Source organism: Eleutherodactylus coqui, chromosome 4 (genome assembly GCF_035609145.1).
Source record: "Eleutherodactylus coqui strain aEleCoq1 chromosome 4, aEleCoq1.hap1, whole genome shotgun sequence".
Lineage (NCBI taxonomy): Eukaryota > Metazoa > Chordata > Amphibia > Anura > Eleutherodactylidae > Eleutherodactylus > Eleutherodactylus coqui.
Genome location: NC_089840.1, coordinates 252190068 through 252217608, shown reverse-complemented (window position 1 = coordinate 252217608; position 27541 = coordinate 252190068). Strand labels below are relative to the sequence as shown.

The following is a 27541-nucleotide window of genomic DNA, read 5'->3' as shown; positions in this document are numbered from 1 at the left end:
AGGTCTCGTAGATTCATCTAGAGATCAAGTCTACCAATAAGGTCTTTACTTGAGGAACTAACGTGAAGGTCCATGAACTTAAGAAGTTTCGATGAAGTAAATGCTTTACTAGATGCTTGTAATTTCCAAGGAGCTGGCTCAGGCTACAGCCGAGAGGAATAATCTGAAGCTACAAAATCCACCGACAATCAGATCCTATAAACTTTAATGATGGATGAACTTGGCAGGAACGGGTAAAAGTTCTTGAGGTCGATTCCATGCTCATTTCTCGGTTTCTTTTAAGAAAAAACAAAGCCCTTTCTTGTGCTGTGTACTAGTTAAGAGAAAGTCTGAGTAGTGGTTGTGACTTCCTCAGCACAGACTGTGACTTTCTTCTGTCACCATAATGGAATAGAAGTTATTCTCCGGAGAACACTCGCCTGTGTCTTCTGAGACTTGCTGTGGACTAAGAGAGCTTCTCCCACTGTCATTGTCCTTTCCTGCCAAGGAGAACAAAAGATAGTTAGCAAAATGCATGTATTCAATCTCATACTGAAAGGTATGATTTATATTATGTATATTTTACTCTATATTATACTCAAAGTGGCAGATCAGCCAAGAGGTCATAGACCATTGTCTGCAGGAGATTCAGGTGCCAGTCCACATGGAGTTCGTGGAATGAACAAGGTCCAGTATGCCTATACCTCTGACAAAAGGCTTCAATGTACACTTCTGCATAGGCATACGGTAAGTCACCCATAGGCTACCATTTTTTTGCTGAGATGGCTCCGTGTTGGAAAAATAAGCAGGCTACACAATTCTATATAGTTAGAAAAAGGTGTGCCAATATATATTCGGCTGTCATATGTAAAAAAGAACACTTTTTGCATCGATTGGGTCAAGAGTCCCTATAGATACATTCAGGCATGCCTCCCAACTGTCCTGGATTCAGAAGGACATTCCCGGACTTGGGTCGATGTCTCGCAGTTACAGGCAGCAGGAGGCATGCCCTGTTCCCCGACGGACATTCAACTCAATTGTAGTCCCTTTGCCACCGCTGCTGTAATCAGTGCGGTCAATGACCTCTTCCCCGACATCTGCATTCAGACGCCAGGTGGGTGGAAAGGTCAAGGGTCCCGCTGATTACAGTAGTGGCAGCCACTTCCAGTGGCCCAGGACTATAAGTGAATTGAATGTCTGTCGGGTTTTTGCAGGTGACAGAGGCTCTCTATTAAGACTGGGGCTAATAATGAAGATCACTATTACTAATGGGGCTACTAACAGGGGTCATTCGCACTACTGGGGCCACTATGATAGACACTATTACTACTGGGGCCACAGTTAAGATTGAGGCTACTAATGGGAGTCATTGTTACTACTGGGTCTAATGAAGAGGATTGTTATTACTACTAGGACCACTATGAGGGACACTATTACTACTAGGACTACTACTACTGAGGCCTGTCTTTGCATAAAAGGGGCGTGGTCTGTCATTAAAATTGCCCCTTTTCTGGTTGCTCAAAAGTTGGGAGGTATGCATTTGGGATATACGCTAGAGGTTTCCTGGCACATAAGCCAAATGCAGTGGAAGAACGTATAAACTGACAGCCCATAAACAGGGTAGGCCATGCTTTTGTAGAAAATGCCCTGATCTCTCCCGCTCCCCTTTCTCTATAGCTCCTATTCCTGTACGCCCTATAGATATACCTTGGTAGCTTCATAAGAAGGTGGTGGAGGGCCCCTTTCCCAAACAAGTTCCCCCACCACTATTATAAATGGCACATAGTAAGGGAGGGGGGGCGGCTGTTACTTATTTTGCATCGGGACCCAGGAACTTCAAGTCCCACCTTTCTGCAGATCTGCTATATTCCATTTTCCCCTGGATGCAGATTAGCGTAATGACTTAAAGTCTTAATAACAGATCGGGGTTCAGCGTCCTGCTGCGGACATTGCTGAATCTTCCTTTTACTCTATAAAAATACGGTGTGTTGTCGATCGCAGCATATTGTCTACTAAAATTAGGCATTTTCATGTTCCGCTATTCACTTGAGCACCAAATTGGGGATTATGTAGAAATATTAATTGTGGGAATAAATGATAGAAATCTACGCTCACAATAGGATTGCAAAGGCAGCAAGTCGAGATGGGCTGGCAGTCATTCTGCTGCTGGCTCATCACTGCTCCGTGGTTCTGTTGCGTTACTCGCTGGTGGTAAGTTTAATTACTACGCCGCTATACTAGATCAGCACAATGGTTTTATATTACTGTGAGCGTTAGCCTTTTTCAGTGCCAACCTCGCCACTTGTCCTCTGGGAGTGGAGTTTGCTGCCAAACAAATACTCTAAACAGCTGTATACCCAAAATGCAAAGAGTTTCCAGATAAGTGTCGTATCAGTAGTTCCGAGGTGTGAGAGCGCTCCTTGGGAGGAAAGGAACTCCGTAGTTATCAGAAAGAAAGGATCCATCTTAAAGGGGCTTGAAAAAAAAGGGCCGTTTTTGTCCATAGGCTGAGTATGGTATTGAACTATTTAAAGGGGTTTTCCATGGAAAGTACTATTGATGACCTATCCTCAGGATAGGTCATCAATAGTTGATCGGCCTCTGTGTAGTGGCCGGTGCTTGCAACTGCAGGCATAGTTCGCGTTGATTTCAATGAGAGCTGTGCCTGCAGTTACAAGCGCTGACTTCCGCTGCTTCCGAGCTGTGTGTATTTGCAGCGCTGACAGCATGCGCCCGCTCAGCTGATCGGTCGGGGATCCCAGCAATGGACGACAGTCGATCAACTATTGATGACCTAACCTGAAGATAGGTCATCAATAGAGATGAGCGAGCATACTCCTTAAGGACAAATACTCGAGCGAGTATCGTCCTTTTCGAGTATCTGCCTGCTCGCCCGCAAAGATTCGGATGGCGGCAGGGGTGAGGGGTGGATTGCGGGAGTGAGCAGGAGGGAGCGGGGAGGGGGACATCTCCCCCCCTTCCCCCCCGCTCTTCCCCGCCGACACCCGAATCTTTGCAGACGAGCAGGCAGATACTCGAAAAGGACGATACTCGCTTGAGTATTTGTCCTTAACGAGTATGCTTGCTCATCTCTAGTCATCGATAGTATTTTCAACGGATTACCCCTTTAAGCGAATGGGCCTAAGCTACAATACCAAATAAGGCCTTAGGGCAAGGGTGGCGCTGTAAATGCAAGGCTTGAGGCAAACAGCTGATAGCCCCGGATCCCACTCTCGACACCAATAGTCTGCAGCAAAAACATGGCGCCCAACAATAATACTGTAAATTTGGTAGCAGATAACATGTTATGACTTCTCTTAGCCACATTTCTACACGCTTCACTAAAGTTTCAAGAAAAGTATGAAAATTGTCTAGTACAAATAATTTTCTCGCACCACATGTGCTTTATTATTTTGGTGCAATCTGCTTGGTGAATTTTCCACACTAAGCCAGTGGCAACCAATATGGCCACCATCCCAAGGGTCATCATCCAGTTCTTACAGACCCTGGAATAGCAAATATTCTATGTTACATCAAGACAAGACAGTGCAAGGGGAAAGTAATAATAATAATCTGTATTTATATAGCGCCAACATATTCCGCAGCACTTACAAAACAGGGGAGAACAGATACAAAAAACAAAGATACAAAAACCACGGTTACATGTAGTAATCGATTGATGGAAACAGTAGGGGTGGTACTGTTGTAGCTTGTCTCCACCGGAACTGTGGGTGGAGACAAGGGGTTATGCTGCTGGAGTAACATGGAATGCCCACAGCTGGCGATTGGTCCCCGACTGCCAGCTAATTATCCCCAGCCAACGCCCTCATCTCACCTCCCTGCTGTTGTCACTGTCCCTGCGACTTGGATTTATCTGCCCCCTGCTACGGACAAGCACTCTTCTCGGTAATCTCACCTCCCCACTGCTGTCACCATCCCTGGCGCTTGGAGTTATTGCCTCCCCGTTCCTGTGCTGTCCGTTGTGAGTGTCCCCAGTGGCCTGCCATCAGTGCTGCAAGATCTGGGAGCGCTGTTGTGAGTTTGGCACGGAGAATGACAGTGGGGACCGGACAGTGGCGGAGCAGAGAGAGGTGATGGGGGGGGAGCCTAAAAGCGCCAGATATATTGCAGCACTGATGGCAGGCAGCCTGGGAGAGTCACTACGGACAGCACCGGAGTGGGGAGCTGATAACTCCAAGCGGCAGTGACAGCAGCAGGGAGGTGTATTACCAGGGAACAGTGGTTGTCCCAAGCGGAGAGCAGATAAATCCAAGCGGCAGGTACCCTGACAGCAGCAGGGAGGTGAGATGAGTTGGTGGGGGTGGAAATTACCTGGGAGTTGAGGACCAATAGCCCAATAACTCCAGCAGCACAATCCCTTGTTTCCACCCACAGTTTCGGTGGAGACAAGGTACACAGTACCAGTAGGGGTGAGGGTCTTCCTCCAACACACTTACATACTACAGATAGTGGGGTGATACAGTAGGTAAAGGGGCTGGAGATGTGCACGGTATGGCAAGGTAAAGAATGAGGGATGCTATAGACATAGACAATGGTCAGACCTAAACTGTGTGGTGGCTGAATCAGAATGTAATTGCCCCTAGCAATCAATCAGATAGCAAGTTTCATTTTCAAAATGGCTTCCGAAAAATGAGAGCTGGGATCTGGTTGCTATGGAGCAGCAACTCTATTGTTCTCTTGCACTAGTTTTGATAAATTTCTCTTCATTAATCAACATATGTTCTGTCTAAGGTTCTCCATCCAGTAGTCGCAACTGTAATTAGAGAGATTAGTTGCTTGATTTGCCGCTTTGCTCTCAATGACCAGTGACCCGATCAAGTTCAGCTTCCGGAGGGGAATGATATTTTGTTTTTTTAATTTTACCTCATCCCTACAGTAAATAAGGCTGGAAACTAATCAAGTCTAATCCCAGATTAGCTTCCAAACAGGATGAAATCATGAAGGAAAGTCAGGTCATCAAACTGAAATGTAATGAAGTCTCGGGGATTAGCGGAGGACACGGCGCGGCTCAGTATACTGAGTGATTTCCCTTCATCCTCGTAGGTCACAAGTTACATGATGAATGTAAAAAGTTTTTGTAGAGCTTTGTTCTCATCAGAAATTAGTTCCCAGTCATCTTCTGGTCAGGGAAGCCGAAACCACATACAGACCCCACGGTAGAGCCCTAAGGGGGCACCCTTTGCGGTGAAATCCAAGGCAATGTCTAATTCAGTTTGGAAAACCCCATTCAAGTCTACTGCCACAATGAAAATCTGTCTGAATATGCCCTAATATGTTTCCACCGCTTACTGTCAATCAAGCCTGATGTCACCCATAACAGTGAGCGGTAGGAACCGCCCACTTGACATATTCCAAGCGTCAAGATCTGAATCTAAGAGCCTGTGCTAAAGAACAGGGGTGAGTATAAATAAAACATCATTGGATTTGGTGGTTCTACAACTATACAGCCATGCTGTCAACCGCACTGGCATGAAGACATGACAGGTCCTCTTAAACCCCTTATTGATGAGCGTCATCATTGTATAGAGTGAGGGAGAGAACTACTACCACTTCTCCAGGTGCTCCCAGAAATAAGTTTCTCTCTTCCAAAAATGGAGCAGCAAGACAGAAACTCTGAACTGAATCTAAGGCCACTTCCACAAATCGCATTCATGTGAAGCCCATGCTTTCCTAACAAGCAATGTTTTGTAGCCTGCGACATTACGAGACTACAAAATCACAGAATGCTCTATATACAGCTGCCATTTGCAAATTTTTTTTTTTGTAGCCCATGTTTCCCTATGGATCCTTTCTGTTGCACTGCATGAAAACACATCACCTCTCGGGCGCTGTCATCTCCCCGTACGTGTCCCCTAAAGCCCCCCCGGACAGTTGCTTGAAGTTCTTCTGCTGAGCTTCCTGGTCAGGACTTTAAAAATCCCTGCCTCTAAGAAGCTCTGCCTCTGATTGGTTCCTAAGCGCAGGGCTCAGACAATCAGAGACAGCGCTCGAGGAACCAATCAGAGCCATTCATTGAATCATCATTTTCAGGGTAGAGTTTATATTTCAAGCCCCCATTCCCCCTGGAAATCCATGCATGTGGTGCTATAAAGTCGCGTGACTTTGTAGTATCATGTGCAACTTTGTAGCGACACAAAATAGCGATATCGCTCCGAGAAAACAGAGCGATACCGCACGGACCCATATCGTGTTGCCCGTGTGAAAGCAGCCTAAAGCACATATGAACCGAGCCATACAGAGCACTTATACAGTGAGTCAACACATACAGTAGCTTTGCCTTTCAGGTCGGGTTTATACTGATATAGTTTTTGGCATGCAGGATTGATAATGAGACGTGAAGAGATGGAGGACTTACGACTATTCCATTACACTAATGCTCCAGTAATGATGGACTGATAGATATTCATCTCAGCTTATTTCCCTGTTTGCTTCGATTTGAACACATCCAGAGTTATTCACCTGCGTCTTGACAGCCCATAGTAATAAAATCCGCGTACATTTACTGTCCCGCCAGTATTACAGCATAAGAAAAATACCGCTTGCAAGTAATCAAATCGTGACAGAGAGAATTCAGCCGTGAAACAAGGCCAATGAAGAAACTCCACGCGCTTTAGGTTTCCCTTAGAGTCTGAGCATGGAGAAGCTAAAGATATTTAGAGTTGGACTTTCAGGTTGCAAATGTACTCTATTAGTAATGTGATCTGCAAGCTGTATAGAGAAGGAGACTTAGACTGCAGGGTGGTTAAAGGGTTAAATTATGTTCCCGGTAACAAGCTCAAAAAATGCACCTTGTGTGATTGGTGTTCATGGGTGAGAAGTGGGGTTGGGTTAATAAAAAGGAGATGATAGGGAAGTGGTCTTCCTCTTACCCCCTGGGCAGCGTGAGGAACAGCCATCTACGCTCCCATCCTTCATAAGGTGATGATGTTTTAAGGCCCATTTACACACACAGAAAGATTGAAAGGTCAGCTATCGTTTTGCATAAAGTACTAATAGGCACTAATTGCTATTAGTACTTTATTAGTTTCATTTTCATGCAAATAAGCTTCTGGGAGCTGCTACAGAACTCAGCAGGAGGTCTGAGCTCTGTAATTAGCTCCATTGTTCAGCCATGGCACCTCTTGGAGATTTCAGCACTATGGACAGAAGACACAGTCCTGCTTATCAGCTGTTCTGCAGGCAGGACTGAGAGCTGAGAACAGCTGTAACAATGTTACCAGCTGTAATCAGCTCTCCGCCAGCAGAACACAGCGTGCAGTCCTGCTTATCAGCTGTTCTGCTGAACAACGGTTTTCAAGCAGAACTGAAAACCATCGTTCGGCCGAACAGTGAAAGGCACATTTAGACACAGCGATTATCGCTCAAAAGACGCAAATGAAATGCAAATGAAGCTAATAAAGTACTAATAGCAATTAGTGCCTATTAGTGCTTTATGCAAAATGATCACTGATCTCTAAATCTTTTGAAAGATATCTGTGTGTATAAATGGGCCTTTATTCAGTGGCGTTTAATAGATTTTGGACAAGTAGTGCTGTTTTTTTTCCTTATCTTGCAGACTAGTAATTATTAAGAAATTATAGAACCAGTGTTTCTGGTGACGCAATGCGCCACACAGCTTCGCTACATGCACATCACACACACAGCTGTGGTACATGGGTGTGTGACAGACACACACAGCTCTGCTACATGACATACACATCACAGACACAGCTTTGGTATGTATATATGAGCAGCAGCACGTCCAACCAAACAGTAAAGCACTTCCAGGCTTACAAGTGCATGATCCCAAACGATGATCCGGACCCAAGGATCAAATAGCAAGAAGTCCATAGAATTGTAATCAGATCAGTACTGCGGGGTTTTCTTAAGAAGTAGCAACATTACAATTCTTTGGACTTACAGCTTTGGTATGTGACATGCGCCTGACAGACATGACATGCACATGCTACAAACACAGCTCTGCTACATTATATGCGCATGACAGACACAGCTGTGCCACAGTACATGCGCATGTTACAAACATAGCTCTGCTACATTATATGCGCTTGACAGACACAGCTGTGCTACAGTACATGCACATGTTACAAACGAAGCTTGCCTACATGACATGCACGTCGCAGACACAGCTTTGGTACATGACATGCATCCATGCTGACTATATACATTACACACAGCACATTAGACAAACAGCCACTCGCAGCGTAGACTACATTTATGCTGACTGTACACATGACACACAGCTTCTGGATACAGTGATGAGCCCCAAGTCATGTGATCCCTGACTCCACCCACACAGGTGATCACATGACGGTGACATCTTTACAGGTCCTGGTAGTTTCTGTTGGCTTATCCAGTATACAGTACTAACAAACTCCAGAATGTCTCCTCCCACGGCAGTGACATCACCGCAGGTCCTTCAGCCCACCAGATCTCTGTGGTGGAGGTAGGTCGGTGTTTCCTGTCAGGACCGCTGAGTTGTGTCTGACATAATAACGGCTTAGTTGTATTCTCAGTATCTTAGGACCTGCTATGACGTCGCCAGGGGGCAGAGCTATGACGTCTCGAGGGGAAGAGCTATGATATCGCTAGGGAGCGGAGCATGAGAATAACTCACTCACATACATACATACTAACGTACAAGTGGTCGTTAGTAGTTTGATTATCACAGCTGGTGGGTTTGGACCCTAAAAGTGATGAGAACCTACATGCACACTGTCCGGACGGGCGGTGGGATAACATAATAGGTGTTTTGTTTGAAGAGAATTATTTCTGCTGTTTCAGGGTTGGTGTGTTTTTCTTTTAAATTAAGCTGTGAATACTCCTTCTATATCAACATTGGTGTCCATGTATTATTTAATTCGGGGTGTTACAACATTATGTGCCGAGTATGGTTAAAGGGAGGTTGTCTTTCCATGTAGTCTAAGGGTGCACTGTGTAGTCATGTCAGGGTCCTATATATTAGGACAAGTACTAAGGGTGCACTGTGTAGCCATGTCTGGGTCCTATATATTAGGACAAGTACTAAGGGTGCACTGTGTAGTCATGCCTGGTCCCCTATATATTAGGACAAGTACTAAGGGTGCCCTGTGTAGTCATGTCTGGGTCCTATATATTAGGACAAGTACTAAGGGTGCACTGTGTTGTCATGTCTGGGTCCCCTATATATTAGGACAAGTACTAAGGATGCACTGTGTGCCCATGTCTGGGTCCCTATATATTAGAACAAGTACTAAGGGTGCGTTGTGCTGCCATGTCTGGGTCCCTATATATTAGAACAAGTACTAAGGGTGCGTTGTGCAGCCATGTCTGGGTCCCTATATATTAGAGCAAGTACTAAGGGTGCGTTGTGCAGCCATGTCTGAGTCCCTATATATTAGGACAAGTACTAAGGGTGCATTGTATAGTCATGTCTGGGCCCACTATACATTAGGACAATAAAGTCTCTTGACCCGTTTGGCATTCTACAAATGAGTATATGAGTTAGTGGCCTCGTAGATGCATGCAGCTCTCTCAATTGTAGTTTCTAGGACATCCATAATCTACAATGTCTACAATGAAGAGGTTGAAGTGGAAGGCGCCCCCATTCTCCCAATAGGTGGGAGCCCGGCTTAGCCAATTCATGAATCGCACCTCCACAATGCGATGGCTGTGGAATGGTTCTTCAACCGCTGCTCAGCCAATCAATGCAACGCTCGATGAACCAATGCGATGGCTGTGATTGGTTCATCGAGTGATGCATTGATTGGTTGATCAGCGGTCGAACGAAGAATCACAGCTATCGCTTCCTGGAGGAGGGATTTATGAATCCTGTAACCAGGAAGTGATGATGTATGAGCATCTAAGGATTGCAGGAGAGCAGTAGGAGGGACATGGACTGAGCCTGCTAGATATGTATTGTAAGACCTCCCTGTGGAGCTACATAAATCATCTTCCTCTGGGCTGTCTCCTCCACTCTGATGTTCCGAAGCACCATTGTCAGCTGATTGGTACCCCTGCAATGCAATCACTGTAGTTATATACTGAGCTAGGTTCTGGTGTTTATTTAATACAAGCTTGGTTCTATGGCTGTATATATGTTATCAGCTCAGTTCTGGGACTGTATTTATGTCATGAGCTTGGTTCTGCTATTGTATTTTTTTTTTTTACTGAACTTGGTTCTGGGGCTGTATTTATGCTAAAAGTTTGTTTCTGGCACTGTATTTAGGTATTGAGCTTGGTTCGGATTATGAACTTATGTTATGGACTGGGTTCTGGTATGGTCTTGGTTGTGGTACAGTATTAAGTAACTATGCTGTTCTGGTGTGATTATGCTGCTATCTTGCTGCTTCCTGCACAAGCAGAATACAGACAAACGGGCTATCAGTGCAATATCCTGTATATCCTTTTTTTTAAGATGGGGAGGTGCCAATAAAGATGTCACACAGGTTTGTCAACTGCCCAGAAATTCCTAGACAGTCCCTAACAATAGGGTTTTTTTCTAGTGTCCATTATGAGATGCATCCGTGAATTTGGTGGTACTTATCCAGTTTTTATGACTAATTATTATCATTTTATAGTCCGCAGTAAATGCTACTAATGAGTTCATGTCAGTATCTGACCTACAGATATGTATTACTCATCATTTTTATTATTCAGTGTGGTTTAACCCACAATGTTGGCTGCCCATGATTTTTGGATAAGTTGTCCATGAAAATGAAAAATTCAAGTTGGCAACCCTGGGTGCCCTCTAACCTAAGACTGGCACTGGTGGCTAGATCAACCAGTAATACATTGCCATGCATTTACTATGGATTTGCAGTTTCAAAAACTGATGTAAAAGGTATTTGCCTCATCTGCACTTTGCCTATTTCTCTCTTTAGATCTGTCAATTTGTTCAACCCAACCCTGATAGAATAGCAGAATTTCTAGACTATTTTCAACAAACAGTCCTATGTATATTTTGCATAAATTTCCTAGCACTTGAGTTCCCCATATCTAGGGCAGCGGGGGTCAACAGCTTCTATTTTTCATTTTCGACAAGCTGGTGATATCAATGGTTTTGTGGTTAAGGCCATTTTGCTTGTATATGAAAGTTTATCCCATTTCCAAAAGTCAAGGGTGTTATGGCAGAGTTGAGAATATCCCCTGCGGAGTACCTGCCAGCAGTTCTGTTTGTCTGCATTGTTTTACTGCACATCCCAGAGATGCGAGCCGTACACAATGGATAGACCTACCCTCTTTAGCCAGTCTCTTCTGCATGTTGTTTCTTGTGTGATAGTTGATCCTTGGCTGCATCGGTCTCTCAGCAGAATTCTGCAGATCTCTTTGCCCGTTTAATTTAGTTCCGTCTGAGATGTTATTGGCGCTGAAAAAGAGGAAAAATGAAATTGCTATTTATATTTGGAAGATCTTGTTTAGCTTCAGTTTAAATCACCTTTAAGCAAGTAGTAGAACTGACGTGTGATCCTAAATGTTCCTGTTTGTAGTTGGTTATTCTGCAACTTATAAAGGTTGTCTTACTTCTAGCTGTTTTGCTGAAGGAAGCAGACAGCTCCATACATTGTGCAGTGGCTCAGGCTGGTACTGCAAGCTGAGTCCCATTCAGTTCAATAGGTCTAAGCCTGCTGTTCCAAATTGCGCCACTGCGCAATGTATGGACCTGTCTGCTTCCTGCAGCAAAACTGTTCTTTGAAGTGAAATTCCTCCAGCGATGGGCAGACAGCAGAGGGCCCCTTCCTCCCTGATAGGTCATCACAGAGCACCCCCCGTATATTTCCCTAAAAATCTACCAGTAACTAAAACTTATAATTTTCATTAGCTCAGTCCCTCACATGCAATCTAATAGACAGGAAGATGCTGATTCAAAGAGACTGTACCAAGTTACAAAGTTATGCTCTATCATGTAGCTAGGGAATAACTATGATTGGTGGGGCTCTGATGGCTGGGAGTCCCTCCAATCCTAAGACCATAGTCTCAAAGGTCCCCACATGAATGCAGTGGATGCCCACCACAGCTGTATTCATTTCAATGGAAGCATTAGAAATTACCGAGTACAAGAGCTCAGCAATTCCCAAAGCTCCTGTTGAAATGAATGGAGCAGCGGCGTGCATGCACAACCTTTGCTCTATTCATGGACTTTTGGGATTGGTATGAATCCCAGCGATCATAATGTTATCCCTTATCTTGCGAATAGGGAATAATTGTAAAACGTGGCACGGCCCTTTTAATGGAGGCAGTGGGCCCTTACTATCTAACAGGCCCCCGAGCAGCTGTTTAGGTCACGCCCCCGAGCAGCTGTTTAGGTCATGCCCCTGAGGTTCTCACAATTCAAGTCTAGGAGGATTTATAGAAACAGATGAAGAAAAAAGGCTGCCTCACCTAGCAGAAAAAGGGTCAGACACCCTGTGGATATGCCATAACTGTGTGCTGGAAAAAAAAAACCTTTAGCACACTGGGATAGGCCCACATGAACTCAGGGAGCTGGTATTGCAGGCACTAAATCGTAGGACTAACATTCATTTTAATAGAGGGTACAGCCTTTCAGAAAACCGCTATAAATATAGTAAAACCTGTAATTTTAGGGAAAGTGTTTATTACTGCCCTTGAGACAAGAAAATGCGAAGCAATAAATAGAAATACGCCGTATTAAACATAGACCAGAAGCTGCAGCACAATGTCACAATGTCATTAAGTCTATTGGGGTTCTCGCCAATCGCAGGGTGTGCAGTTTTTCCTTATGGCCCTGCAATCAATAACTGTACGGAGGTATATTTACACATTGCATGAGCAGCATTAAGCAGCCAGTGACATTCGTATTTGTGCATTAATGTGGCAGCATGCTTTATGGCCGCACTCACTTAGCTAATCTTTTCTCAATTTTCACCTCAAAGGTAATGTTTTTGGGATCACTCAGCCGTCACTGTTCATGAATACAAATTAATGCGTATTTCTAGACAAATAATTTACTCGGAGACAGCAGAATTACACGTCGGCGATCACCTGTAAATTAATCTGCTGACGTCGCAGATTGGAATTGCACGTACGACAGAGCAGAGCAATGGAGAAAGCGGAAGAAAAAAATGAACATTATAATATATAGAACTAGGAAAACAAGGCTGCTTTCTTCCAGAAACAGCACCATTCCTGTCCGTGGGGTTGTGTCGGATCCTTTGAAGTGAATGGAGCTGAGCTGCAATACCAGACACAACCTGTGCATAGGTGTGGCGCTGTTCTGGAAAGAAAGCAGTCATGTTTTTTTAATTCAGTATAGCTCCTTTTAACGAACACTGAAGCCTCTGGTAGGAAAGGCCTTTAAATCTTCAAGAAGACAGATGATTCGTGACTGGCTGCAATGTAATTATTGGCATCTCTGGGGGTTTATTCGATATGAAACAAACAATTGGGATTGTTACACTTTGGTTATAGTTCTTTACGGTGAAGATATTGATCGCGCCGAAAGTAGAAGTTCATTACTGTATGCATTGGCGTGATTACAATTCAATAACGTTTGTCGCAGTGTGATGGGAAATAGAAAGAAGGTAAATGGTAATAAAATGGAAGGGGTGGACAAAAATATGGAAACACCATACAAAATTAGAGATGAGCGAACGTACTCGTCCGAGCTTGATACTCGTTCGAGTATTAGCGTGTTCGAGATGCTCGTTACTCGAGACGAGTACCACGCGATGTTCGAGTTACTTTCACTTTCATCTCTGAGACGTTAGCGCGCTTTTCTGGCCAATTGAAAGACAGGGAAGGCATTACAACTTCCCCCTGCGACGTTCAAGCCCTATACCACCCCCCTGCAGTGAGTGGCTGGCGAGATCAGGTGTCACCCGAGTATATAAATCGGCCCCTCCCACAGCTCGCCACAGATGCATTCTGACAGAGATCAGGGACAGTGCTGCTGATGCCGGAGCTGCTATAGGGAGAGCGTTAGGAGTTATTTTAGGCTTCAAGAACCCCAACGGTCCTTCTTAGGGCCACATCTAACCGTGTGCAGTAGTGTGGAGGCTGCTTTTTGCAGTGTTGCACATTTTATTTTTTTTTTTTATCGGCCGTGCAGAGCATTGCGTCCTGCAGTAATTTTACATTGTCCAGGGCCAGTAGTGGTGAGGCAGGGACAGAAGACATATTTAGTGTATATGGGCAGTGGGCCTTTCCAAAAACATTTGGGAAAAAAAATCTATTTGGGCTGCCTGTGACCGTCCTCAGTGTACTGGGTCTCTGCTGGGGATAGTTGTCCTAATTCATACGCAGCCAGCTAAGTGTTACAGCAGGCTTGCGCAAAATTCTTTTCTGCCTCTGTGTTGCCTCTTACATCACCGCTGTATTCCTGTCCACAAGTGTACTGGGTCTCTGCTGGGGGTAGTTGTCCTAATTCATACACAGCCAGCTAAGTGTTACAGCAGGCTTGCGCAAAATTCTTTCCTGCCTCTGCTGTGCATTCCGTAAGCGAAGTCAGCCTCCAACCACAGGCCAATAAGCAGCACATTTAATTACAGCGTTCTGTTTCTGCACTACTGGTAATACACCATGCTGAGGGGTAGGGGTAGGCCTAGAGGACGTGGACGCGGCTGAGGACGCGGAGGCCCAAGTCAGGGTGTGGGCACAGGCCGAGCTCCTGATCCAGGTGTATCGCAGCCGACTGCTGCGGGATTAGGAGAGAGGCACGTTTCTGGCGTCCCCACATTCATCTCACAATTAATGGGTCCACGCGGTAGACCTTTATTAGAAAATGAGCAGTGTGAGCAGGTCCTGTCGTGGATGGCAGAAAGTGCATCCAGCAATCTATCGACCACCCAGAGTTCTGCGCCGTCCACTGCTGCAACTCTGAGTCCTCTGGCTGTTGCTCCTCCTTCCTCCCAGCCTCCTCACTCCATTACAATGACACATTCTGAGGAGCAGGCAGACTCCCAGGAACTGTTCCCGGGCTCCTGCCCAGAATGGCCAGCAATGGTTCCTCTCCCAGCGGAGGAGTTTGTCGTGACCGATGCCCAACCTTTGGAAAGTTCCCGGGGTCCGGGGGATGAGGCTGGGGACTTCCGGCAACTGTCTCAAGAGCTTTCAGTGGGTGAGGAGGACGATGACGATGAGACACAGTTGTCTATCACTCAGGTAGTAGTAATTGGAGTAAGTCCGAGGGAGGAGCGCACAGAGGATTCGGAGGAAGAGCAGCAGGACGATGAGGTGACTGACCCCACCTGGTTTGCTACGCCTACTGAGGACAGGTCTTCAGAGGGGGAGGCAAGTGCAGCAGCAGGGCAGGTTGGAAGAGGCAGTGCGGTCGCCAGGGGTAGAGGCAGGGCCAGACCGAATAATCCACCAACTGTTTCCCAAAGCGCCCCCTCGCGCCATGCCACCCTGCAGAGGCCGAGGTGCTCAAAGGTCTGGCAGTTTTTCACTGAGAGTGCAGACGACCGACAAACAGTGGTGTGCAACCTTTGTCGCGCCAAGATCAGCCGGGGAGCCACCACCACCAGCCTCACCACCACCAGCATGCGCAGACATATGATGGCCAAGCACCCCACAAGGTGGGACGAAGGCCGTTCACCGCCTCTGGTTTGCACCGCTGCCTCTCCCCCTGTGCCCCAACCTGCCACTGAGATCCAACCCCCCTCTCAGGACACAGGCACTACCGTCTCCTGGCCTGCACCCACACCCTCACCTCCGCTGTGCTCGGCCCCATCCACCAATGTCTCTCAGCGCACCGTCCAGCCGTCGCTAGCGCAAGTGTTGGAGCGCAAACGCAAGTACGCCGCCACGCACACGCACGCTCAAACGTTAAACGTGCACATAGCCAAATTTATCAGCCTGGAGATGCTGCCGTATAGGGTTGTGGAAACGGAGGCTTTCAAAGGTATGATGGTGGCGGCGGCCCCGTGCTACTCAGTTCCCAGTCGCCACTACTTTTCCCGATGTGCCGTCCCAGCCCTGCACGACCACGTCTCCCGCAACATTGTACGCGCCCTCACCAACGCGGTTACTGCCAAGGTCCACTTAACAACGGACACGTGGACAAGCACAGGCGGGCAGGGCCACTATATCTCCCTGACGGCACATTGGGTGAATTTAGTGGAGGCTGGGACAGAGTCAGAGCCTGGGACCGCTCACGTCCTACCCACCCCCAGAATTGCGGGCCCCAGCTCTGTGGTGGTATCTGCGGCGGTGTATGCTTCCTCCACTAAACCACCCTCCTCCTCCTACGCAACCTCTGTCTCGCAATCAAGATGTGTCAGCAGCAGCACGTCGCCAGCAGTCGGTGTCGCGCGGCACGGCAGCACAGCGGTGGGCAAGCGTCAGCAGGCCGTGCTGAAACTACTCAGCTTAGGAGAGAAGAGGCACATGGCCCACGAACTGCTGCAGGGTCTGACAGAGCAGACCGACAGCTGGCTTGCGCCACTGAGCCTCCAACCGGGCATGGTCGTGTGACAACGGCCGTAACCTGGTGGCGGCTCGGCAGCTCGGCAGCCTCACGCACGTGCCATGCCTGGCCCACGTCTTTAATTTGGTGGTTCAGCGCTTTCTGAAAAGCTACCCACGCTTGTCAGACCTGCTCGGAAAGGTGCGCCGGCTCTGCGCACATTTCCGCAAGTCCCATACGGACGCTGCCACCATGCGCACCCTGCAACATCGGTTTAATATGCCAGTGCACCGACTGCTGTGTGACGTGCCCACACGGTGGAACTCTACGCTCCACATGTTGGCCAGGCTCTATGAGCAGCGTAGAGCTATAGTGGAATACCAACTCCAACATGGGCGGCGCAGTGGGAGTCAGCCTCCTCAATTCTTCACAGAAGAGTGGGCCTGGTTGGCAGACATCTGCCAGGTCCTTGGAAACTTTGAGGAGTCTACCCAGATGGTGAGCGGCGATGCTGCAATCATTAGCGTCACCATTCCTCTGCTATGCCTCTTGAGAAGTTCCCTGCAAAGCATAAAGGCAGACGCTTTGCGCTCGGAAACAGAGGCGGGGGAAGACAGTATGTCGCTGGATAGTCAGAGCACCCCCCTGTCTATATCTCAGCGCGTTGAGGAGGAGGAGGAGGAGCATGAGGAGGATGAGGAGGAGGGGGAAGAGACAGCTTGGCCCACTGCTGACGGTACCCATGCTGCTTGCCTGTCATCCTTTCAGCGTGTATGGCCTGAGGAGGAGGATCCTGAAAGTGATCTTCCTAGTGAGGACAGCTATGTGTTGCGTACAGGTACCCTGGCACACATGGCTGACTTCATGTTAGGATGCCTTTCTCGTGACCCTCGCGTTACACGCATTCTGGCCACTACGGATTACTGGGTGTACACACTGCTCGACCCACGGTATAAGGAGAACCTTTCCACTCTGATACCCGAAGAGGAAAGGGGTTCGAGAGTGATGCTATTCCACAGGACCCTGGCGGACAAGCTGATGGTAAAATTCCCATCCGACAGCGCTAGTGGCAGAAGGCGCAGTTCCGAGAGCCAGGTAGCAGGGGAGGCACGGAGATCAGGCAGCATGTACAGCACAGGCAGGGGAACACTCTCTAAGGCCTTTGACAACTTTCTGGCTCCCCAGCAAGACTGTGTCACCGCTCCCCAGTCAAGGCTGAGTCGGCGGGAGCACTGTAAAAGGATGGTGAGGGAGTACGTAGCCGATCGCACGACCGTCCTCGGTGACGCCTCTGCCCCCTACAACTACTGGGTGTCGAAGCTGGACACATGGCCTGAACTAGCGCTGTATGCCCTGGAGGTGCTTGCTTGTCCTGCGGCTAGCGTCTTGTCAGAGAGGGTGTTTAGTGCGGCTGGGGGAATCATCACAGATAAGCGTACCCGCCTGTCAACCGACAGTGCCGACAGGCTAACACTCATCAAGATGAACAAAGCCTGGATTTCCCCAGACTTCTCTTCTCCACCAGTGGACAGCAGCGATACCTAAGCAATACGTAGGCTGCACCCGCGGATGGAAGCATCGTTCTCTATCACCATCAAAAACGGGGACCTTTTTGCTTCATCAATCTGTGTATAATATTCCTCCTCCTCCTCCTGCTCCTCCTCCTGAAACCTCACGTAATCACGCCGAACGGGCAATTTTTCTTAGGCCCACAAGGCTCAGTCATATAATTTTTGTAAACAATTTTTCAATGCTCATTAAAGCGTTGAAACTTGCACCTGAACTAATTTTTATTTTAACTGGGCTGCCTCCAGGCCTAGTTACAAATTAAGCCACATTAACCAAAGCGATTAATGGGTTTCACCTGCCCGCTTGGTTGGGCATGGGCAATTTTTCTGACGTACATTAGTACTGTTGGCACACCAATTTTTTGGGGCCCTCGCCTACAGTGTAATCCAATTAATTTTTGGCCCACCTGCATTAAAGCTGACGTTACCTCAGCTGTGCTGGACACTGCAATGGGATATATTTATGTACCGCCGGTGGGTTCCAGGGAGCCACCCATGCTGTGGGTGCACACGGAATTCCCATTGCGGAATTGTACCTGCCTGTGACTATTTATAAAAAACCGCGGTCTGACTGGGGCATGCAGACACCTTGACAGAATGAATAGTGTGTGGCACATAGGTTCCCCATTGCTATGCCCACGTGTGCAGCTCCTGATGGCGGTGGCACAGGATTATATTTCTCATTGCTTCTGTACAGCATTGTGGGCTATCGCCCCGCCCCTTTTAAAGAGGGTCGCTGCCTAGCCATGCCAACCCTCTGCAGTGTGTGCCTGCGGTTCCTCCTCATGGCAGACGCACTTATAAATAGACATGGTGGTGTGGCATGAGGGCAGCTGAAGGCTGCGCAGGGACACTTTGGTGTGCGCTGTGGACACTGCGTCGTGCGGGGGGGGGGGGGGCGGGGTTGGCAGCATGTAACCCAGGAGAAGTGGCAGCGGAGTATCATGCAGGCAGTGATTGTGCTTTGTTGGAGGTAGTGTGGTGCTTATCTAAGGTATGCATTGCTAATGAGGGCTTTTCAGAAGTAAAAGTTGTTGGGAGGGGGGGGGGGCCCACTCTTGCCGCTATTGTGGCTTAATAGTGGGACCTGGGAACTTGAGATGCAGCCCAACATGTAGCCCCTCGCCTGCCCTATCCGTTGCTGTGTCGTTCCCATCACTTTCTTGAATTGCCCAGATTTTCACAAATGGAAACCTTAGCGAGCATCGGCGATATACAAAAATGCTCGAGTCGCCCATTGACTTCAATGGGGTTCGTTACTCGAAACGAACCCTCGAGTATCGCGATAATTTCGTCCCGAGTAACGAGCACCCGAGCATTTTGGTGCTCGCTCATCTGTATACAAAATGCATGGGATTTTATTATTAGCACTGAGCTACCCTTTTGACCCCTGCTTGGATGAGAGCTTTCCTGCCAAATTTGTGTTTACTTCACTTCTTGCCCTGCTCTGGGTGGTTTTGGGAACCAGCTTGTAACAGGAGCTGAGTGGCTCAAACCCAGCAGAACCTTGTTGCTCGGACAGATATTCAATTCTGCCTGAGAGCATCTGTGTCATATTACATTAACATAAAATCGGTCTCTACATGTCTTGTTGAATTATGATTTATAATCCCTTGCAACTTAAGGCACACATTTTTTACAGTGTTTCCATATTTTTGTCCACCCCCTGTATATAGGCAATGCCTCAACTAATTGAGAAGATTACCGGTCAGTAACAATGCTATAATACATGAAGACGTCTTATTATCAATGGGGTTTAAAATTTAATGGCTTGTACACATGGCCATATTATTTACTGACTGTCGTTACATTCTAGCTCCTCCTCACTGCGGTTGTGCATGGAGGAAGAAAAGGGCTCTCCTTTCTAGTGATTGCAGGCATCCCAACAATCAAACATTTTTCACCTATCCTACGGATAGGAGCTAAGCGTTCAATATAAGACAAACTCTTAAAGGGCCCAAATAAGCCTTAAAAGTATACTTGAGGTTTCCCAAAAAATTTTAGAAGCAGCCGAGGTGCTCATTGGTCAGTACTTTGTTGCTGTTTGCACCCATTTTAAACACTATCAATTCACATTTCCATATGGAGTTTCCAATTCCTCCGCCACCTTGCTGCACATACAGGTGGAGCTCAAGTCCTACGCCAGTCATTCTGCCAGTATTGTACTGACCATGACTTCCTCCCCCACACACCTTATGCTGCCTTGCATAGCCCTGCTCCAAACAGCGGCAAGGCAGCATCTGAATGCCCATTCCTCTGTTGCATGTAGTAACTAGCAGTGTTCCCATGTCCCTGTTACTAGAGAAGCTAAATGCCTAATGACAGGCAGTGGATTGCAAAGGTACTTGAAGCGAGACCAATAGTAGCAGCTACTTCACACTTGATTTTCAGGGGTAAAAACAAAAACATTTTTAAAGAAAGTATATTACAAGAATAATTAGACACACACAGGCTGTTAGCTGATCATAAACAGAGTGAAAAGCTAGTGTCTATTTAAAGGGGTTCAGAAACGCTATCTTTTCTCCTTAGGGTGAGCACCTAGACGGTGATTAAGGAGACTCAAATGGCCATGCACGCTCCTCTGGGTAATATGCAAATAAGGGAAAGGGAATAAATCCTCCACAGTGCCACCTATAGAAAGGCAGCATTCCTACAACGAATGCTGCCTTTCAATAGGTGGCACTGTGGAGGATTTATTCCATCTCCTTTATTTTTAAAGGGGTTGTGCCAAGACAGAAAGTCATACCTTGTCTAAAGAATAGGGAATAACTTTCTGATCAATAGGGAATACAACCACTTGTACGAGTCCTGAAAAAGTTTACATGGCATAGTTGGATAAGCATTATACTTGCTGCTGAGCTTTATTGTACATTGTTAAGGTCTATTATGTATCCAATTTTATGTAACACTCTTTGTTGTGACCCATGGGGACATTTTACGAGTGGTCGCAATCCCAGTCATGGTGGCTATTGAAAGATGTATATCACAGTCATTGTGCATCTCATTGAAGAATGGAAGGGCACGCTTTGCCCTACTAGGTAGTGGCTGTTTTGGAGTAAAAGTCGGAGTGTAGCATGCAAAGTCTTGCTGTGCTGGTTGAAGTAGTGAAGTGGTGCAAAGTTAGATGTGGCCTAAGTCACGATCCATGGAAGAAGCCCTGAAAGCCGGCTGTAGAAGAGGTTGGATGCAGCCTGAAAGCCTGAGCTGTGGGAAGACTTGGAGCCTCCTAGTCGGAGTCAAGTTGGACCATTGTAGCTGTGAGAGCTTTGTTCATGGATCGGTCATGTTGCGAAGACAGTGGAAGTTCGCCATTAAAAGAATGTGAGTGCGTACCATTGGGAACTGTTTAGAGTGTCCAGGCCTGCTGAAGAAGAGACTGCGAATGTATAAAGACATTGGGACTTGATCCTGGATGGGCTGAAAAGTCGAGACAGCATTGCCAAAGCATTTGAAATTGTGTTGCCACATTCGGAAACTATGAACCAGGTTAAATTAGTGACTGTACTGCTAATTCAGCTACTAAGTAAAGACTGTTATTGTTTACTGCAACATGTGCTCCATCTCTTAAAGGGGTATTCCACCGATGATACATTTTTTTTAGTTTGCAGCTATCTCACTGGATGGATGGATCGGCGGGGTCCAACCACTGAGCAATGCAGGCCAAGCATCATATAGGGTCCTAAACTACTGATACACTACCAATGCACAGTATAATCAGAGAAAATGTGCAACCATCTTGGTTTGTCCAGGATCGGGGCGTCGCTTTAACTCTTGCATCGTGATTTTTATGCTTTGGTTCAGGGTTCCTGATAAATAAACCTTTGTTTATGGCTGTTCTTCCCCCGATGCTCAGAGCTTGGAGAATAACGGATAACAGATATGTTCAAGGTTAAAAAGAAGTCGAGTTATAACATGCTGCCGCTTGAGGAACTGTGCATATAAATGTATCCCTATGGAGCCGGGCTCTGTTTGAGGGGTTTATGTTTATCTCTAGTCAGCCTCCTTAACAGAGCCTAAAGGCGTCAAAGGAAGAACACAAATTTCAAATGAAGCCATTGCCTAAATTCCAATCAGACGGTGTTATTAGAAGCACTTCACATTTATCTCACTAATAAAAGAGCTGGCGCGTTTCCAATCCAATTCACAGCAATTACAACAGAACAGGTCTTAGAAAAAGAAGGGAAAAAAATACACTTTGAATATTTAATTTATTTATCAAGGGATTAAAAAAAACCCTCATAATTAAGCAGTCACTCATAAATGGCAGCGGGAAATCCAACTGCTTTTCGATCACATTTCATAGGGCAGACTAGGAGCAGACTCGCTGGATATGACTAATTGACTAATATCTGTTTACAGCTCCAGTTTAAGGTTGGCGGTACAGGTAAAATTTGGAGGCCATTGTGGTCTGGCCGATGCAGCCCATGGATGGATGTCAAACTATTTTTTCAATGTAGGCATGTTTCGTTTGGTCAAGGTATGTTCTGCGCAAGAGAACTCCATTCTCAATGGTAATATAACATGAAGCATAGGGCCACGTGGCAAAAAAGGAGCAGCATGACCCATACCTACAGTATCATGTTCCCTTTATAAGAGCCTTTGAGCCTAAGTATCACTGCTACTGAGGGGCATAGCTAAAGGCTCAGGGGCCTGGGTGCAAAGGTTTATCTTGGGGCCACCCAACTTCTCAACACCATAATGCAGAGGCATAACTTAAAGCTCCTAGGCCCCATTGCAAAATTTGTAACAGGGCCCCTAACTGTAATGCTTTATTCATAGTACTGGGCTCTCTATAGGGAGAAGAGAGGCCTTATGGGCCCCCTAAGGCTCCTGGGCCCAGGTGCAACCGCATCCCCTATAGTTACTCCAGTGCTGCTACTTTACTTTGAACCCCCGGTAGCTATGGTTCTATCATCCTAATCACAGTGAAAATCCGTACTGAATGTTGCATCAACTGGGGACCTGTCAACCAAAATCCCAACTTCCCTCCTAAGTCCAGAAGTGTCCCATATGGAAGTAATATATAGCTTTAGAGAGAGTACAGAAAACAGCCTGTTTATAAGCAACATGTGCAGGTCAAATCTTACAACTCCATGTGGTGCCATACAGAGTCCACAGGCACAGCTCCACCAAATGCATGAACCCTTGCATAGTATTCTTTATTATCATTGCCCATGTAAGGTGGTAGAGAAGGTCTCAACTCCTCCACTGACAAATGCTACCAAAGTGCTGCTTTGACGAGTGCCTTGATAAAGCCCCCCTTCCCAGCCTGACTGAAGGATGGAGCACCAGTGAAGACTTCAGTCTGTCCCATTGATCATGCAGCAGTTGACGTAGTTAGTTCGTCACCTGCCGAGAAGTTCAAGAGCCCAATAGAGAAGATCCTGCATTCTCATGCAATGCTACTAATGCATCACCAGTGTCACGTTCAAGTAACTATAGGGACTATTAAAGTGTCGGACGGATGCCATTAGTCAGATTTTGGCACAGCTCAGAAACAGGCCCAGTTAAGCGGCGGAGGCCACAGAAAGAACACTGAGTAGGTTGCACAGCATGCTGCATTCCCATGCTCGGAAATGTCACGGAACCCAGCAGATTTCAGACCAGCAGTTGGAGGATAGGAAGTCTGCTCCCCTACATGACAAGACGTGATGACAGCTGCAGACCAAGCCAGGTTACATAACAGGCCAAAAGGGGATACTGTCCAAAGTAAAGGCCAACTGCTTTGGCGTGAGTCGGACATCAAAGGGAAATGTTAGAAAAAGCTGCTGACATTGTGTCTATATGAGGAAAGTCCCACTGGGACTAAAGACTGTACCATTGTGAAGGACAAGCCCGTTGTGTCAAGTGATTTGTGAATCATCCCATAAGACATAGCCCCTAATGGGAAATGATTGGCTCCAAAGCCACCTTCAAATTACCTATAGCAAAAGAAATCCTCAACAAAGGGAGCTGGTAACTTGTGAAGATTTCCTTGTCTTTATTATTCTTGTGCCATACAAAACAGGATAAAACTAAGTACGCGTTTCGATCCTACACAGGACCTTGATCACCATCATCATCAAGTTACCTAGTTTCAAGAACTGGCTTTTTTAGGTGGAGCCTCTGTGCCCCATTCCGTCCCAGTCCTGCATGTGAGTTATTTTGTCTGTGATCATTACAGTTGGAAAAGGAAACTCTGAGGTCACTGAGACAGGAAGTGATGTCATATGATTGACAGGTAGAGGTGGGATAACATTTTGGAGCAGAAGGGGGCATTACACAAGTGAAATCATGCTACATGGCCGTATCTGTTACCGGAACACATGTCACATAAACTGAGACACTAAGTCGAAAAAAAATTGTCACAATAAGTCACAACAATATCTGCATAGCGGATATTTTCTGGCACTCGAAGCCAATATAGCGATGAACACCAAGCTGCAACATTTGTTAATTCTAACTTTCTATACTTCTTGCTCTGATTATTGTTTTTCATTCATCAGACAATTCATGTGTAGACTGCTGCCCCCAATGGTTTAAGTACAGGGGTGGCAGAGTGTCAGGATCAGCGGATATGATTTGACGCCTGGCCCAAATCCAGGGGCAACAAATGAGGTACCACAGTCTTCACCTTTTTATCCCACCCGTTGGGATCTGGGCTTTGCTGCAGAGTCTCTGGCCATTACGCTATAAGTGGTATCAGTTATGTGGCAGGAGTAGTCAAGGAGCGCCGTAACTTCAATACGAGGGATAGTTCATTGACCAGGGCATAAAGACTAGGTTCAGCACAGTACAAAAAGGCCAGGAGTTGGGGCAGGCAGCAGAATGGTCAAAATTACAAGCTGAGGTCAGGAGTAGAGAATGCAGAAAAGTCAGAAACTAGAAAGTCAGCACAAATGAGAAGAACCTTTAGCTGAACCAGAAAGACCAAAAGCTTAGACACTTTCATTAGGGGGAAGGTGTCTGATATAACTAGGGGTGCTCCATGATTTCACTAAGACATCAACTGGGAACCAAAATGAAAGACAGATATTTACGACTTTCTTAGAGGAAGAAGGTAAGGGATTTCCTAGGTTCTACAAATTTGCGTGTTGTGAAATAAACGTTGTATAGTCATTGGGTGAGGAGGAGTACAATGGGATTTCTCAACAAAATTAACTCATGGCAATGGTTCATGGCCGGCCTGTCCACCTAAAGCTAGGTGTCAGTAAATAAAATAGTGATAGACCTTGCAAACCAAGAAAAGACCAGATATACAGCAGGCAGTGGGCACTAGTTATTGGGGTTGCCATTAGTAGGTCATGTGATTTCATACTAAGACGAAAAAATATGGCCGTGTTCCCGATTTTGCCCACTTATGTACTTACGCATAGAAATCCTAAAACAACTGTTTGCTTAGTTGTGAAATATTGCGGCGATTCATTTACAGTCATCAGCAGAAACTCATTTGGTTATCAAGCACCCAGCAGCTCCAAGTCGTCAGAGGGTGCGGGTAATTGATTATGCATTGAGAGACATTAGACAAGCTCTGAAAATACTGTTCTAGGTTCGCTGCGTCTCGCCTCCTAATGACTGTAAGCGAAAACAGACGGAGATATTTCTTCTAAACGCCCTCACCCTAAAAAGACGCTATAAATACATTTTTTTTTATCTGTGCTGCGCGGTGGACGACAATATTGTGAAGGCCATCCTCAGGTCAACTTCCTTAATTCAAAAAGGTATAAAGTCTGATTTTTCTTAATAATTATCAGTTTTATGAGGCTCGAATGATGTGGGGGAAAAAAATACCGAAGCCGAGAAATGCGGAGACTTTGTACGAAAAATCAAGATATATTTTCATAGACTTTCCCTTAGGAACTCATTAAACTAACAACGCAAAAAATACATGTTATTAATGCTATAAAACGGTTAACTGTTGTTCTACATTCTCACTGGAAATATCAAGGGCGTAATATGGTTTATGAATTCCAGGTCATAAAGCAATGCATTATTTTTAAGCACAAACAATAGCGCGCTTTTGAAGGACATTTTCTTTTGGTAGAAACAAAAAAATGGTAAATGTTCTGATATGTATATTCTGTAGAGGAAAAAAACCAAGAACCAACTAAATATCTCCAATTTAGGCAAATGTAGAACTATCAATCATTGTAAGAGGGTAGCGCATAGCCGCTGAGTCATAGTGTGCTATTAAATATATGTGCTATTATATATGGCTTTGAAAAGTGTGTTTTAACCCCTAAATTTCAATTCTCAATCATTGTTCTAAAGACCCGGGTCAGACATTGATTTGAAGGAATGCTGCCATCGTATAGGTGGCGCTGCAGAGGTATTGTTCCATCTGCCTTACTAGTATATATATCCCAGAGGAGCATGCATGACCTTATAAGTCTCCTCACTCACCTTCTAGGTGTTCTCCTTAAGGAGATGATACCCTCCTGACCAGGGAGGACCTGCATTCCTACCAATATCAACTAATTAAATTTCACTACTCATCAGGACTCCAGGCATGGTGGACTGCCCACACCCATGGCAGCCCACTCACGCCAGGTAAATCAGACTATTCTTTTAGAATAATTCTCCCCTTAGTCTCAGGAGCGCTGTCTTTGTTGTAAAACGTTCTCTAATCTGTGTACATGTGAGCTCTGAGTGGGGTTTCTGTGTTGGGTTTCTCTGTCATCCTAGGGTTTTGCATGTATGCATGATGTGATGTGCATGTCTGTGCAGGTCGCCGGAGATGTCTGTGAACAATGTTGTGTTCATTGGGTCTGTGCAGGTGCCGGACAAGGTATATGAATAGTCCTGTTCTATCTTGAGTGCAAGTCCCTGGGGTGTTGGTGTGAACAGCGACATGTTTAGTGTCTGTGTAGGTTTCCAGACACCAGGTGTGAACAGTCCTGTTCTGTGAGTTGGTGTGAGCTGTTTCCTGTCCTGCTGTGGATCATTTGCCAACCAGGGATAGGTAGGTCCCTAGGTTCCAGCGCAGGATCGTCCTTATCAGGACGATCGCCCTGCTTGCAGGTAGGTTTTCATATGTTATGTTTGCCCATGAGACCACAGTATGCAGTTCACTGTCCCTTGCGTCCATGCTGAGGTTTGGTGCCCTGGTGTTGCGCCGACGTAACAGGTGAGTATGGTTTCATTTATGGTGTGTATAGTTGGTAACAGGTTTCTTTAATAAGTCCAGGCTCATGCAAAAAGCAAATAACAGAAAAGTACAAAGAGTCCCCCCCATCATAAAGAAAAAGTTATATAAATTGCACTGAGAGGCAGTCTGCCTGTATTCTACTTATGCAGAAAACAACAAGATAGCAGCATACCCACACCAGGACAGCTCAGTGTAGAGACACTGTACCATAATATAAATACAGTACCAGAACCAAGCTCATAACATACACACATCACCAAAACCAAGGTTATAACATAAATACAGCACTAAAACCAAGCTCCTAACATAGATATATCAGAACCAAGCCCAGTACATAAATACAGTACCAGAACCAACGACTGTACATACAATACCAGAGCTAAGCATTTGTATTGCCTGGGGGGTGATAATGGGCTGACAGTGACACATCAAAGTATAAAAGGGGAAGAGACAGACCCAGGAAGAGGATGATTTATGTAGCTTGACAAGTCGCTACCACACAGA

At 46.1% G+C, this 27541-nt stretch overlaps 1 protein-coding gene across 1 annotated transcript in view; it reads right to left on the bottom strand.

Annotated features, from left to right (window-relative positions):
- Window positions 1-351: 351 nt before the first annotated feature.
- The window catches only part of ZMAT4 (zinc finger matrin-type 4), a 400283-nt gene continuing 373093 nt past the window's right edge, over window positions 352-27541 (bottom strand). The window contains exons 7-8 of the mRNA XM_066601689.1: window positions 11214-11344; window positions 352-479 (exon numbers count right to left, since the gene is read on the bottom strand). Of these exons, the coding sequence (XP_066457786.1) occupies window positions 352-479; window positions 11214-11344 (259 nt within the window). The remainder of the gene's footprint in view (window positions 480-11213; window positions 11345-27541) is intronic.